The following is a 15,366-nucleotide window of genomic DNA, read 5'->3' on the forward strand; positions in this document are numbered from 1 at the left end:
AAGTCTATTTTGCTCTATAGCTATGGTCCTCTGTCCACCCATTCCACAACAAGCCCAGCGTTTTGCCTTCTGAACCTTATTTACCAGATTCATACTCCTCAATATACAGGCATCAGGAACGTAAGTGGTTCATTAAGCAAGGACATGTGCAGTTCCCTGGTCTGTGGGGAAGTTCCTAGGTTAAGGTGAGGCTGAAGGTTGGGTTATGTTAAGGGGATAGCCCACAATTAATTCACTGTCCCTGAACACAAACATCTAGTGAAGGCAGCTAGAGTTTGTGCAACTCAATGATTTCATATGGTACCCTCACATGAAAGGGAAATTAAGTTTTTAAAAAATGTAGAGCTGCGTACACTCAGCCTGCATTGCTGTGCCCCCTTTCTTGCAGACTTTTCCTAATATTATATAGAGTGGTACCTCGGGTTACAAACACCTCAGGTTACAAACACTTCGTGTTACAGACTCTGCTAACTCGGAAATAGTACCTCGGGTTAAGAACTTTACCTCAGGATGAGAACAGAAATTGTGGCGGCAGCGGGAGGCCCCATTACCTAAAGTGGTTCCTCAGGTTAAGAATGGTTTCAGGTTAAGAACGGACCTCCGGAACGAATTAAGTTAGTAACCAGAGGTACCACTGTACAGATAAGAACAGCCGATTCAAAATCTTTCTCCCCCCCCACCACTGTGGAGAAATTAAAAACAACACAAACCATATACTTTTTTGCAGTTGTGGAAACTTTTAAACTATTCTCTGGTGGGGCATTTTGATTTTGTGTGTGTGTGTCTTAAAAAACAGGGAGGGTAGATCTTAGAAAAAAATAAAAATCAGCTGTTCCCAGTCCTAACCCTGGACTCCTGATTCAAATCTTTACTTGGCCACCAAAGTTCACTGGAAGACTTTGGGATAGTCACTGCCTCTCAGGGTAACCTATCACACAATGCTGTGGGGAGGATAAATTGGATTCACCCAGTGAGCTTCATGGCTGAGCAGGGATTTGAACCCTGGTCTCTTAAGTCCCAGTCCAACATTCTAACCACTACACCAAACTAGTTCTCACTTATTCATTATCACTGCTCTATTTCCAGCAAACATTGCTGTGAACCATTAAGGGGGGGGAAAGCATATTCTTCCATAAAGATAAAATCAGTTTATGATAACGAACAAGGAAAATCTTTGAAATACACTCCGTGCTCTGCCTCATCTATGTGAAGCTTCAAGCAACATCTTTGCAAGATACAGCAAAGCACGCCAAATGTATCATCTACTATGAGAGCTTCGAAGATTATAACTCAAAAGTAGAGCGTCTTCTATTGTGGGTCACAAGTTATGATGAAAGCAAGCTTTGTATTGTTCATGAATTTACCCAAATAGGCTTGGTACTTTGATGTTTTCAACGTGGGGATACCAATAGGATTAAATGATGAAAGTATCACAAAAGATACCATAGCAGCAAACAAGCATCGGAAGTATGAGGAGGAAGTTTCAAAGAACAACATAACATGACTCCACAATCTCAGGTACTGGGGGGGGGGGATCAGCCATTCTCCTAAAGTATGTGGCAATAGTTTCGTAACTTATCCTGTTAATAAAGCCTTCTTGGCTTGGATGCGCAGAAATTCAGATTATGAGGCTTTGTTCCATGATTTCCCAACAGCATCCAGAGCTTTGGGGGAACCCCTCAGAACAGATTTAAGCGGTGCACAGAGAGAAGAGAGAAGGGGGAGTCCAGTTGCTCAGGTGAAAATCATTGTGCTGATGAGACAACTACTTAGTGTTGTATATTACAAGTGCTGACACCGGCATGTGCCTGTATGTTTGGAGTCCCCATAAATTACCAATGGATGAACTACTAGACCAAAAACAGCACTGAAGAGCACATGGAACAACATACCTGCTATAACCTTTCTGAGTGATTTGGTAATAGTACTAGAAGGATGAATTCATACAAAGAATGCACATTATTTTTTGTTGTGGCCAGGCTTACACAAATTCCCCTGAATTAATCTACGGTAATGCATGGTGGATTCCATCAGCAGTGGTTCCTGGAAGAGATGTAAAATTTCTGGAAATTCTGAAACCATGGGGGAAAGCAGGTTTCCCCCCTCCCCTCTCCAGGGGAAGAAAAAGCTGGATTTTTTTTGGGGGGGGGATGGAAACCAGCAAAATGAACACCAGCAACATCTGGAGAACCAAAGGTTCCACAGGCATGCTTTGCCCTTTCATGCTGGTTTATTTCTCAATTTGATGTATTTCCAAACACAGAACAGTTTATTTCAAATGCTGCAGAAGATAAAGGAATATGAATGGGCGAGAAGCAAGAGGAATCAGAGAGTGTGTTGTGCAAAGACCTTGCCACCATGTTGCAAGAGGGATAAACTTGGCACAACCCCAGACTGCACTCCTGAGCCAAATACCTAAATATGTTCTGAAAGTACCTTTCCAACATCAAGCAATAAGTGTGATGCTTGGCTGGACTTTTGCATCCTCATAAGCAAACACTGTCTGTAGAATCAAAAGTTAGCATAGGAATAATTTTTTTTGTCCAAATGCATTCTTGCGCTCCCTCAGACTTCTCAGTTTATTTTGTTTCAAATGCTTCTATATGTTTTCAATCAATCCATTACTCCTAGTCAACATCATCAATGAACACCCCCCAATCTTAACTCAATGGTTGTACAACACTGATTTTTAAAGTAACCCTAAAATGCGATACAGCCAGGAACCTTCTAATGAAAGTAACCAGCTGCACTGTTTTCTCCCCAGCTAATACACCAACCCCTTTAACTCACTCTCCTTTCCTTTAATTTATGCCCATTAGTGGCATCTAATGAGCCATTAAATGTTCTGACTTATTAATTTCTTGCTCCCTTCAATCTACCACTTGATCCAAGCATTTCCAGACAATTTTATTACTCCCAGTTCTTAAATTTCATCCATTTCCTGACTCAGAGCCCTGAGTCTTTCCCCCTCTCCAGCCCCTTGGTGCTTTCATGCAGCTGTAATTGATATTAACATTCCCCTCGCTGCTGCTTTCAAGCGTTCCCAAAGGGCTCCAGTTTATAAAGCTTTGGAAGGGGTGCTCATTCGTTCATTTTGTTCCAAGCTCATGACTCGCCCCACCCTCAGGCATTCCCACAAGTGACAATAAAGAGCACCATCTGATCTATCCAGTGGGATTAAGGTATACAAATAAATAGCTTTTGTTGCAGTGTATTTTACAAGCACACTGTTTTAATACTCCAGTTCTGTGATGGATGCACATTTATGTCAAGTGCTTGATGCACTATTCCTGTCACTTGTAATACACACGAGGTATCTAACTTGGCCCTCCAGCTGTCATCATTCCCAAAGATCACCATACTTTATTTTATTGCAATCTATGTATGGGATGCTATTTTTTTGGACGGCTCAGAGCAGCTTGCAAAAAGCTCCTTGTGAGCCACGACCTAGGTATCAATCAGGTCCAAAATCCCTCTCAGACCATTCACTCTCTGACCACGCTAGCTGAGGGTATTTGGAGCGCAGCAGCACTCGGAGGGCAGCAGCAGGTTAGGGGTAGGCTGATATATAACGAGGAGGCGTAAGCAGCTGGATGAAAAGCAACAATTAAACTAAACTAAACCAGTTCAAAACCTATCTTTGTCTGGCATCCAATACATCAAAGTTAGTGCCAGGCAAGCCTCCTTGGGGGAAAGTATTCCATAAGCAAGGCATCCCAATAGAGACGGCTGCCCCTCCAGTTGCTACCATTGGTGGTATGGGGGAGAATATCATTAGGGATACCTAGAGAAATGGGGGAAAAGAATTTGTGAAGATGTCATGGGGAGGTTTGCCACAAGGGCTAGAAGCACACCAAGAGTTTGACAACCCCAGAGTGTAATGCCTGGCCAGAAGAATCATTCCAGAGGATATACCCTGGTTCTGAAAAAACATACCCGATGGCAACCTTTTGGCTTGTGTGTGGCGCATCTTTAGAAAGCATTGTCTTATCAATTCCTAGGTTTCAGGGAACATGTTGCATGTTATCACTATGGATTTTAGGACACACAAAACTCTACACTGGCATTTTGAAAGAACCAAATCTATACTGTGTCCCTTTAGGAGAGGTCAATCGATGTGGACTGGCTTTGAATGCAATCTACAACTTAGAGGACAATTATCTTGGATTATAGCAGCAGTATATGACTAATATAAATACCGTCATTGGAACAGAGGAGAACATAACCTTTCTAAAAGCTTTTTTTCCAGTGAAGTGATCATAGAACTATTCACTGTGAATGAAACACTCACTTCTGGGAAATGGGAAAGGTTGATCTTACAAGTATTCAGCAGGCATTAGACAACGTGAAGCAAGCTAGATTATGTGAGCCAGGGCCAAGCAAAGGCTGGAAATGTTACATCATGCACAGGATTCATATTCCAAGGCTAAGCAAAGCACATATGCTTCTATCCCAAATGTTTTCAAACATTTCCTCAAGCGAACATCATGATTACATAACCAGAAAGGCCCACTTTTGCTGGTTTGTTTGCATGCTCTAGACCTCGGTTAACCCATTTCAGCAAGACATTAAGTTACAGTGCATTTAACATATTTCTGCATACACCTACCTACCCAAAACTATGTAAAACATGAGGCAGAGGGATTAAGCTCATTACTTTTAAACAAAGGAAAAGAGCTGCTTCATATGTTACATTGGGCTGCCTTTCCATTTCCATTAATCCACGAAAATGCGTTTTGGACCACAGAAGCCGCTGCTGCAAAGAATGGGTTAGGCAGGGTTTTAGCCTGTTCAGCGGGTTATCTGCAGAGTTCCCATTGATTGATGAGTTGCACAAGCCTTTTTTTTGGGGGGGGGCGCAATGTAACATGTGACACAGTCCACAATCACATAAAATATCTGGGGCAAAGCAGCCATCTGAAAGGAACAATCCTATCCCAAGCAGACATCCTAGTCATTGTGGCAATCATCTTCATGAAAGGTTGGACCGACCCCCTTCCTGAAAAGGTTTGCTGACCTCTGGATTAGCGGAAGTCAGAAAATGCCTAAGATGCTGGATATTTCATTTTTTAATGGGTTCCAACTTCACACTAACGGTTTAAATCAGGGGTCAGCAACCTTTTTCAGGAAGGGGGCCAGTTCACCGTCCCTCAGACCATGTGGGGCGGGCGGGCTATATTTTGAAAAAATAAATAAACAAATTCCTATGCCCCACAAATAACCCAGAGATGCATTTTAAATAAAATTGGCCGGATTTAGAAGGCGATTGGGCCGGATCCGGCCCCCGGGCCTTAGGTTGCCTACCCCTGGTTTAAATGGTAACATTTCTTTGCAAGATTGTTTGCACTTGTAATTAAAAGTTGCCCTTCAGCTGACTGAAGCTCTTTTGCTTTGAAAATGAAAACACAAAAAAGCATGAGTTTTAAGAATTTGAAGCTATGCAGTCAGAGGTAAAGCACCACTGAGTTTAGTGGAGCTCACTTCCAGGAAACTAACCATAGTCACACTGATCCTAATAAACTGGGTTATGCTGTCTACTGCTGCTATGTGTGTGTGCATGTGTAAAATGGATCAACACAGCTGCATTTTTTAGGATTCTTCTTGGGACCGTCTTATGAGAGCTGTCATGATAAGCTCCCACACTTCAAATTTACATACAGTATCTAAAAACACGAGCAGTTTTGCAATGTCACCTAGTGTCATAACTGGCAACAACTGATACTTTCATTGTATACAGACAAACTTCCCTTCTATTATTTTTTTTTAAAAAAATAAGTATAATCATGCAATTTGCACAGCGTGGGTGATGTTGGGAAATATTGTTGCAGAGTCCTCAACTGGTCTGGGTTTGAGATTTCAATGGCTATGTCCAAGTTCTTAAAAGTTGAAACTACAATGTATAGGAGTTCTGAAAAAGAAATTTAAGTTCTTTGTTTTGCACCAGTTATAGTACTTAGGAGAACTGACTGAGGTGCATTATCGCTGTATATTTGGTCTGTCTGTTTACACTGTTGTAAACACTACACTTCATGCAGAATGCAAGGCTTATCAAAAACGTGCCAGGGCCATTTTTGAAAAGGCAAGTGACCAGGAAGACAAGGGAGGGGAAATGCAAAACGCGGGTTTAGAAGCATTTCTCACCTGGAATGACAGAGATAGTTTTCAAAGCTCGGAGAACTCTGAAAGTTCTCAAGGCTGACACATTCCCAAGGTCCACAAACTCTGTGACATATCTGCAACGAGGGAGGTCACACACAAAGAGACACAATGACAATAACACACACGAAAAACAGGAATGGGGGAAATAAAACAACAACTACAGACAGCAATACATCACTCACAGGGAGCTGCGACCCAACACCTAACACCAACGGCCTTACCTGGAATTACAGAAATAGTTTTCAAAGCTCTCAGTACCCTGAAGGTGCGCAGAGCTGAAACATTGCCTAGGTTTACAAACTCTGTTATATACCTGCAGAATTAAACCAGAGTTAATGGCACCGATTGGGGTTACCTAGCTTTCAAAAATAAAAATAAAATAAAAGTGTAACGTTCAGTTGGGGGCGGGGAACAGCATTCACAATGTAAACTGCTTTGGAAGTGGCATGAAAAAACGGAAAAAACAAAAACAAATCTAAGATTCCAAATGAAACAGTTTTAGACGTCTCCATTATCACAGGGCTTCTTCTTCAGCTATGGTTCCCATTTGTGATTTTTCTTGTGGCAAAACAAGGGTAAGGGGGATGAGGTTTCCTGAGAGTGGCACATTTTAGAGTTCCATTAAAGGGCAGGAAACTGTCAACTGGGGGGAGATGGCACTTGAGCTTTCTGTTTCAATAGTACCAACATGTCCTAGGCCAAACACTGGCCTGTGAGCACTCCAATTGGCAAACAGCCTTTATCAAAGGTGTCATGTAGTTTGAAGACACTCGAACTCAAGACGAAAGGGAGAAACATGCTAAGAGGAAGGCACATTTGGCAAACCCTCCCCATGATCAACTCCCATCCGGAAATCTATGTCCCCACTGTGAAAGATGTGTGGATCCAGAATTGGCCTCCACAGTCACTTACAGACTCACAGTTAAGACCATGTTCATGGAAGATAATCTTACTCGGCTACGAGTGATCGCCAAAGAAGGCCATCTCTGTCTGCTGGAAAAGTACTGCTAAGCTCTGTGATTTACCTTTAACACAGGTGAGCAACCTGCGGTCTGTGGGCTCCATGCAGTCCCCTCTGCCCCATGCAACCCCCTCCATTTCCCTCTACAGAACTTTGGCTCTATCAGCCACCACTGACATGTGCCCCCCACTTCCCCTACAAAACAATGTGACCCTTAATCCTAAACAGGTTGCCTAACCCAAACCTCTACTTTCTTGTTTCCTCCTAGAGTCAGAAAAGGATACATTAGAAGTTAGTTCACAGTGTTTTAATGCTGAAATTGTTAAAAAGGACCTGGCCATAATTTCAAGGTTGACATTTGCCATCTTGGTTAATTCATCCCCAGGCTGTGCAAGGACTGAAAATGACTGGAATTTTCAGGGCTCCAACAGATTTAGTATAAAAATGATATTTGTATACCAAAAGATCATTTGCAGAACAACCCAATTTGTTGCTCCGTTTGCCTGTACAAGTGCACATAATCAATCTACTTGTGAATGGCTACCTTTCCTTTCTGCTTCATACTATAGGCAAACACATTGTCTGAAACACTTGCCACAGCAGAGGCTGGAATGTTGCTCAACCCACACCTGGAAGGCTTGTAACAATGGCCAGAATGGTGGCTTGAGTTTATGGCTACCTGGGAAAAGTTGTGCCAGACCATAAACAGATTGGCTGTGGGAGCTGTCCTTTGGTAAATAGCATGGAGCACTGGGTGGGGTGTGGGGTGGGGAGATTGCCCAAGAAAGAATTAAATCTCAGACTTAAGTGATGCCCAATGTCCAAGAATTCAGCCAGAGTTTTAGAAGGGTAGACTATCACTACTGAAATTAGGCACTCTGGACATATTGCAAAATCTGTCTCTCCAGTTCCTTTTCAATTTTTTGAGCCAATATCATGGATGTAACTTTGATAAGTGCACCGTGCCCAGGGTTTCTGTGGGGCTTTTTTTGCCCCCCCCCCGGGGGGGGATGTTTCTACTGGGTTAAGTAAAACATTTGAAAAAACAATAGATATACCAGCCAAATGTGATCTATACATTGAAAAGGCATATCTGAATTCTCTCTCTAGCTGGACTGTTCATAGTTTATCAGATCTGAAAAGGCAAACTGTCCCAGTCGAAAGATGTGAATATAGGCTGAACAAGAGGGATCAAACAAACTGCCTTGTGTAGACAAGCCTGCTCATTCATTCCTCCTTGCTGATCAGTTGGAAAACAGTGCCCTGAGGCAGAGCCAGGATTCAAGTTCCTAAGGATATTCCTAGCTTTCAATTTTGTGCCGAAACCTTCAGCTCAAGACTAATTTAGAGCAATTAAAAATGATTATCAATGGAGATCAGGCCAAAAACGTTTAGCCGTTTTGCAGGAAAGGTTTTCGGTCCTGAATAATTTCATATCCAATGTACGAGTTTTACCAGTGATTAGTCAGGAATTATCAAAGGGCACAGTAGCTTTGTCACCTTCCTGGACTTCTTTTACAGCTTGTTCCTCCTTCCACTAACATATACAGTTTCTAGACAATAAAAGGAACACAATATGTAACTTACGCCATCATGATGACACTGAAGTCTAGCCAGTTCCATGGGTCACGGAGAAAAGTGAAGCCATCTATGCAGAAGCCTCTTGCAAAAATTTTCACAAGTGATTCAAATGTATATATACCAGTGAATGTGTACCTATCAGAACAAGGAAAAGCAGTGGAGGAAAATAGAATACAGTTTAGAATGCGCAGCAATGTCTTCATTAAGAGAGATGGCCAATGTTGCACATTAAAATATTGGATTCAGATTTATTTAAGAGTTGGTGGGATTTCTGCTCACAGTGGCTCAGTACACAATTCATTGTCATGCATAGTTAATAGCTGGTGGCCTCACATCATGGCTTACATGGAGTGAAACAAAACAGTAAACCATTAAAACTATAGTTACTGTGATATGGAAATGCAGTCACAGATATTCTGGCCAACCACAGACTGCAAATAGGTTTTCGAATAGACTATTAGATTATGATTTCTAAACATTCTATTTCATAATGTTTTCACAGGTTTTGACAGACATTTCAATGTCTGATTTACCCAAGTTCAATTTTTAAGGAAAAACCTGAGGTGCCAACTTGCAACAAATTATAGCATACTGTGAATTTGCTGCATAGCATACTTTCAAAAGAGAGAGAGGCTGCCATCACTTTAAAGAATTAAGCAAGATTTATACCACCACCCACAAAACAAACAAATGAATTGCTACTTACTCCACCTGTTTCGACCACTCTGGTGGGTTACTAAAAGTCATGAACACACAGTTCGTCAAAATAGTGCACATAATGATCATGCTAAATACTGTAGAATAAAGTCAAGGAAGCATGAAACGTAAGAAATCACATATTCATTTCATCCCATTAAACTCCTGCTGAACCTTACTGAATTAAATCGGAAAACAATATCATCAGCAATTACTACTGCAACAGTTTATCAGCAGGTGCTTGCGGCTGCAGTGGGCTGTCCTACTGTTTATCTAAATATGAGCGGTATATATACCTGGTTTCATATCCTGATTTGGAGGAAGTTCTTAAACCACAGTTTCTCAATTAGGACATAATGGGAAACTGTGGTTTAAGAAAACAAGAGATTTGCTGAAGCTGTGCATGTGAGGTAAAGAGGGAAGCAGAGAGGGGAGGAAGGAGAAAGTTGGCATATAACTCGTTCTTCTTGGATGTTGCTCCTGAACTGGGTCTAACTCTAGTCAAGAGCCACCCCATTCCAAATACTGGGTGCATATTATAGACTCTCAAGTGTTGAATCATAAAGTCTCACAGTGGTTACAGGAAATTGATATTAATTAATAGTGATTACAGCAAAGAAGATCTGAAAGTATATTCCTGCGTATAAGACTACTTTTTAACCCAGGAAAATCTTCTCAAAAGTCGGGGGCCGTCTTATACGCTGGGTCATATTTCTTATACGGCGAGTATATCCCAAACTCTACATTTTAACTGGAATAGTTGGGGGTCATCTTATACGCCGGAATATACGGTAATTCAAGTCTCTGTGTGCTTATTGTAAAACATATGCATACGTTTAAAATGCTTGCATACATGAGGAATAATAAATAATTTTGAGTCTCTATTGAATGTGAATGCATGATTGAATGTAGATGTGAGGGATATTGAACTTAATTTTGGCCCATTTTGGTTTCACATTCACATTCCAAGCTGATTTAAATTTCACATGAGAATACAGCCTGAATCTACTATTAAAGCATTAAAACGAAAACATCCCCTTTCACCTTTGAACATTAGACACACATCACTACTTAGCACCTAATGTCAAGGCTGTAAAACTGTAATGCAAGCAGAGAAAAGCTGATGCATAAATAAGAGCCCTTTAGGTTTATATTTCCTAATATTTTATAGTCAACCTTTCAGGCCAATATCCCAAGGAAGTGAAGGCAGGGGCACTAAAAAGTGCATTGGTTTGTTGAAATAGGGGTGGGGAATCAGCTAAATGTGCTAATTTCAGTGCAAGGCAGGAATCCTCTGGGTGCCAGCAAACACCTCTGTGGGCACATAACTCCTGGCACACAATAAACAACCCTTAGCAACCCAAACTTATTGTGTCACAAATGCATTTATATGCCACCCCATTTAATTCTGTAACAATGTAATTCCAAATAAAGTGTCCTTCTTTAGTTGATCTTCCAGGTATCCAGACATTTTTTGGGTGTCCCCTGACTGTTTGGGTTTTTTAAAAAACCCCACATTGATGTGTCATGGGCCATAAACCCAATCCATATATTTTTAGTCAGCACAGCAACCCTACACACCAGGAAACGTGACTACAGAATGGGCAACCGATATTACCATAAAAAAGGATATGAATGTATCAAAATTTTAATAGCTATTCTCCTAAACAGATTAAAAGGACTTAAAATGTACAAGGCAGGCGTGGCACTAAATCGGAAGAGTGTTTTGCCTCTGTTTAGTACTACAAAGGTCTGCAGAGAAAGAGAGAGAGAGAAAGAAAAAGTTATGCACATATACCTCAGTAGAAAAACGCGCGCACACACACATACACACACATATATATACAATCTAACCATAACTTGAATCCAGTATTTTGGGTTAGCTTTAAGACTGCATTCATATGTCTGATGTTCCTATCGTTGCGTTTCATTGTTTGTCATAAGCAGCTTTGTGGGCCCTTTTAGAGCTGAAATGTGGCAGATAAATAAATACAGTACAGAAAGTTATTAGTACTTTAAGAATAAATACATAAATGAAGTTTGCAATCATGTACACACTTACCTGGAAGTCAGGCCCATTGATTTCAGTGGGACTTACTTCTGAGTAGATGTGCAGAGAATTGTACTGGTTTTGGTTTTATAGCCATGTTTTTATACAAACACACACACACACACACACACACACACACACACAAACACACATCAATAATTTTTGTGTGTGTTTATATACAGCAAGCTCCAATTCAACATGCCTTACAAGGAAAAGTCTTAAACAACAGCGGGGAAAAAAGCAGGCAAGTTGCTTGACACATTTCACTAGTTTTGCTTTTAAATTATTTTCATATTTGTCTCATTTCAGTTGATTGTATGCGGCTCTTGCAGCTGAAGAGTGGGTTTAAAATGTTCTAAAAAGGAATAAAATTTGGATGGAAAATCTTTATCAAGATGAAGATTTAAAGTCTAATTTTATGTCTATATTTCACTTAGATGAATTGAGGGATATTGTTCCTGATTATCAGCTGGTAGAAAGAAGTGACAAATCATTGTAAGTAATGGAAATAAAGTATAAACAGTAAATCTAAATTTGTAGACAAAATTGTACACAACCCAAAGAACTTATTTAAAACTTTTTCGTACATTACCATGTCATTTATTGTTTCTAGCATTGAAACACTACACACACACACACCCCTAACATAAAAGCCAAATATTTATCAAATCAACAAAGAGAAAACTTCTTAATAAAGGGTTGTGTTTTCATGCTGTTTTGACTTTTTATGAAGTCAAGAAAGAAAGAATGAAAACCCAAGCCTTCGTTAAGGAGTTGTCCAAAGTGGTGCTACTTGACTTTCATGAAAAAATGTGTGACACAACAACAATATGTTCAACAGATAAAGCCCCATTTAAAAATATGAATATGATGCTAACTCTGGAAGATGGACACATGTTAGTGGCAATCAGCACCACCTGGCAAAGGCCTTTTTGCTTATGTCTCAATGAAATGTAGCATACAAACCTAAGAAGCTGTCTTTTACCACATCTGGCCATTAGTCCAGAACTGTTTACATTGACAAGAAAGTGATTCTCCATAAGTTTAGACAGGAGCCTTTCCCCAGCCCTATCGGGAAATGATGTAATTTGCATCTGGGACCTTCTGCATGTAAACCACATGTTCTACCAGTGACTCCAGGCTCCTCCCCTATCCATCACTTTTTTATATAGACCACTACCTTTCTTTCCCAAAGGAAACTCAAAGTACATAACAGCATAAAGATGGAAATAAAATCAAGGCAACTCATTTCAGCAATTTCAAAACAGGCAACTGTAAAACAAGTATAGTTTGTATTAACAATTACTAGAATAATGTCAAATGCCTGCTTAGATAGAAACCTCGGAAGGAAAACAGGTCAGGCACCAACCCTCGCCCATTTCCTGAACTCCTGCAGTAAAATAAGGAAGGCAGGAATGTAGTGGAAGAAACCAGATTTTGAAACTTCTTGGAATTTCCATGTGGGTTGTTGACTGGTGCCGCAGTGCTTCCATTCCCCTCATTTGTTGGTTCATTTTTAATTTTGACCAGTTGTCGGATATCTGTACTTATTTAAATGATCATCTGAAAGTCCTGAACATTAAAAAAAATAACTTCCACAATAAAATCAAACACCTAAACCCAACAAAAGACATGGCGCGTAGCAAGCACTCCCACCGGCTGTTAAAAACATCTATTGAAAAAGCAAAAGTCTTAAATGGGCTCCTAAGAGCTAACAGATAGTGGGCCTAAAAGGTTTCCAGATCGAGAGAATTCCAGAAAAAGTCAGCAATCTTCAAAGGGCCCTGGTCCTCCTAGTTACCATCCCAGTGAGGAGACTACTGTGCTAGGAAGAGAGGCTCCTTAGATGGGCCCACAGGTTAACCAAAGTGTTGGTGCTGATGTTTAAAGCTCTAAACAGCCTCAGCCCAGTGTACCTGAATGAGTGTCTCCACCCCCATCTTTCAGCCCAGACACTGAGGTCCAGTGCTGAGGACCTTCTGGTGGTTCCCTCACTGCGAGAAGCCAAGTTACAGGGAACCAGGCGGAGGGCCTTCTCGGTGGTGGCACCTGCCCTGTGGAATGCCGTCCCATCAGATGTCGAGGAAATAAACAACTACCTGACTTTTAGATGACACCTGAAGGCATAGCTGCCAAGTCTCCCGTATTCCCCGGGAAACCCCCGTTTTTCCAGCTGTCCGCAGCCGAAAAAAACAGATTTTTTTGTTTTCCCCCGGTTTATTCTGGCGCAGCGGCCATTTTGGAACTGGGCGGAGCATGCTCAGAAGCGACTTTTGATGCTGCTCTGCCCAGTTCCAAAATGGCTGCAGCGTTACTTCTGGTGCGGCGGCAATTTTGGAACAGGGCAAAGCAGCATCAAAAGTCACTTCTGAGCATGCTCCGCCCAGTTCCAAAATGACAGCAGCGCTACTTCCGGTCTGCTACTTCCGGTCCTGTCCCTTATTTTTCAAGAAGGAACTTGGCAGGTATGCATCTGAAGGTAGCCTTGTTTAGGGAAGTTTTTAATGTTTTATGTTTTATCGTGTTTTTAATACTCTGTTGGGAGCCGCCCAGAGAGGCTGGGGGAACCCAGCCAGATGGGTAGGGTGTAAATAATAATAATAATAATAATAATAATAATAATAATACTTCTGAGACCAACCAGGCATGGGCAGCATGGGATGCTGCATGACCACAGAACCAACAAACAAAACACATAGGAGTACCAACACATAGGATTGCAGCTTGACTTCTAAATAAACATGCATAGGATTGCACTGTGAATCTCTTCTACAACGTTTAAGAGACTTCAAAGTATGAAGACGAAACAAGTTTAAAGCACACAGTTCAGTCCATTTTCAAAACTGAGCTCACCCACCTATAATACCTCTTAACTTTCCGTGGCTATATAATGCTAGCTATATGGGGGTAACATTCAAATATGCAATTCAGTACTTGGGATGTGAAATGATACAATCCAAGGAAGACTGTACTCCGTACTGTTCATGCTCATTCAGAATAGCGACAGGGAACACCAGAATAACGTCCGCCATTTTGTTCAAATTCTCAGGCCCCTTGCTAGCTTATTTCTGAAACAAAACAAGTTTACTGGCTTCCATTCCATTTACTCTTGGCGCAGGGTGCAAGGTGTTTCTAAGTTCTCTCCTAGTTGGGTAAGCGTTGATGGTTATGCTCAAGCTCCAGTTGCTGCACACAAGTGGAGAGAGGGCTGTTGTGCTCAGCTCCTGTTTGTGGGCTTCGCATAAGCACCTGGTTGACTACTGTGAGAACAGGAAGGAAGCTGACTAGATGAACTATTCTGAACAAGACTGAGGGAAAGAATGACAATCTGAAAATCAAGTATCACCCCCCCCCCCAGAGAAAAATTGAAACTTGGACTGGGGACACCTGGGTAAATGTTCTCAAAGAGCTGGTCTATATTTAAGACTCACATCTCCACGGCAAGTGTCTCTGTTCCACGTTATATTGAATTAGTACAGATCACTGTCTAGAGCTGGGGCTGTCATGTAGTGAGTTTCTCTGCCAGTGGTCCATATCGGGGGCATTTGCTTGGCAGGCGCAGAGACTGATGCAGTGAGTTCTAATTAAGTATTTGGCCAGGGGCTGAGGAGCTCCCAATGGGGATGCCAATAACATATAGGGCAACAGCCCAAGCAAAACCCCTGGGTTTACCAAGATGCCAATTAAACTCACTTACCCAACCTGTAAAATGGAAGTCATAGCAAAAGGAAAAGGGAAAAGGCTGGAGGCGGTGGGAGGAACAGGATTCCTTGGAAGGTAGTGGACTCCCCCCCCCTTTAAACAAAAGCTGGGGGACCACCTAACAAGGATGTTGTAGCTGTGTGGGGTTTTTTTGCATCAGTAGGGAAACACTCCAATATGCAGATCTGCATTATACTAAGTCAGGACAATTGGTCTA

General features: G+C 41.4%; 1 protein-coding gene across 2 annotated transcripts in view; it reads right to left on the reverse strand.

The window, feature by feature from the left end:
* SCN8A (sodium voltage-gated channel alpha subunit 8) overlaps positions 1 to 15,366 on the reverse strand; it is a 65,847-nt gene that overhangs the window by 45,686 nt on the left and 4,795 nt on the right. The window contains exons 2-5 of one of the 2 annotated variants that reach the window (XM_088661346.1): positions 11,031 to 11,149; positions 9,408 to 9,497; positions 8,708 to 8,836; positions 6,142 to 6,233 (exon numbers count right to left, since the gene is read on the reverse strand). In XM_088661346.1, the coding sequence (XP_088517472.1) occupies positions 6,142 to 6,233; positions 8,708 to 8,836; positions 9,408 to 9,497; positions 11,031 to 11,149 (430 nt within the window). Of the gene's footprint in view, positions 1 to 6,141; positions 6,253 to 8,707; positions 8,837 to 9,407; positions 9,498 to 11,030; positions 11,150 to 15,366 lie in introns of those variants that run through there. The other variant, XM_060272013.2, reaches the window with a different exon arrangement.

Source organism: Zootoca vivipara, chromosome 2 (genome assembly GCF_965207765.1).
Source record: "Zootoca vivipara chromosome 2, rZooViv2.hap1.1, whole genome shotgun sequence".
In the NCBI taxonomy this organism is placed as follows: Eukaryota; Metazoa; Chordata; class Lepidosauria; order Squamata; family Lacertidae; genus Zootoca; species Zootoca vivipara.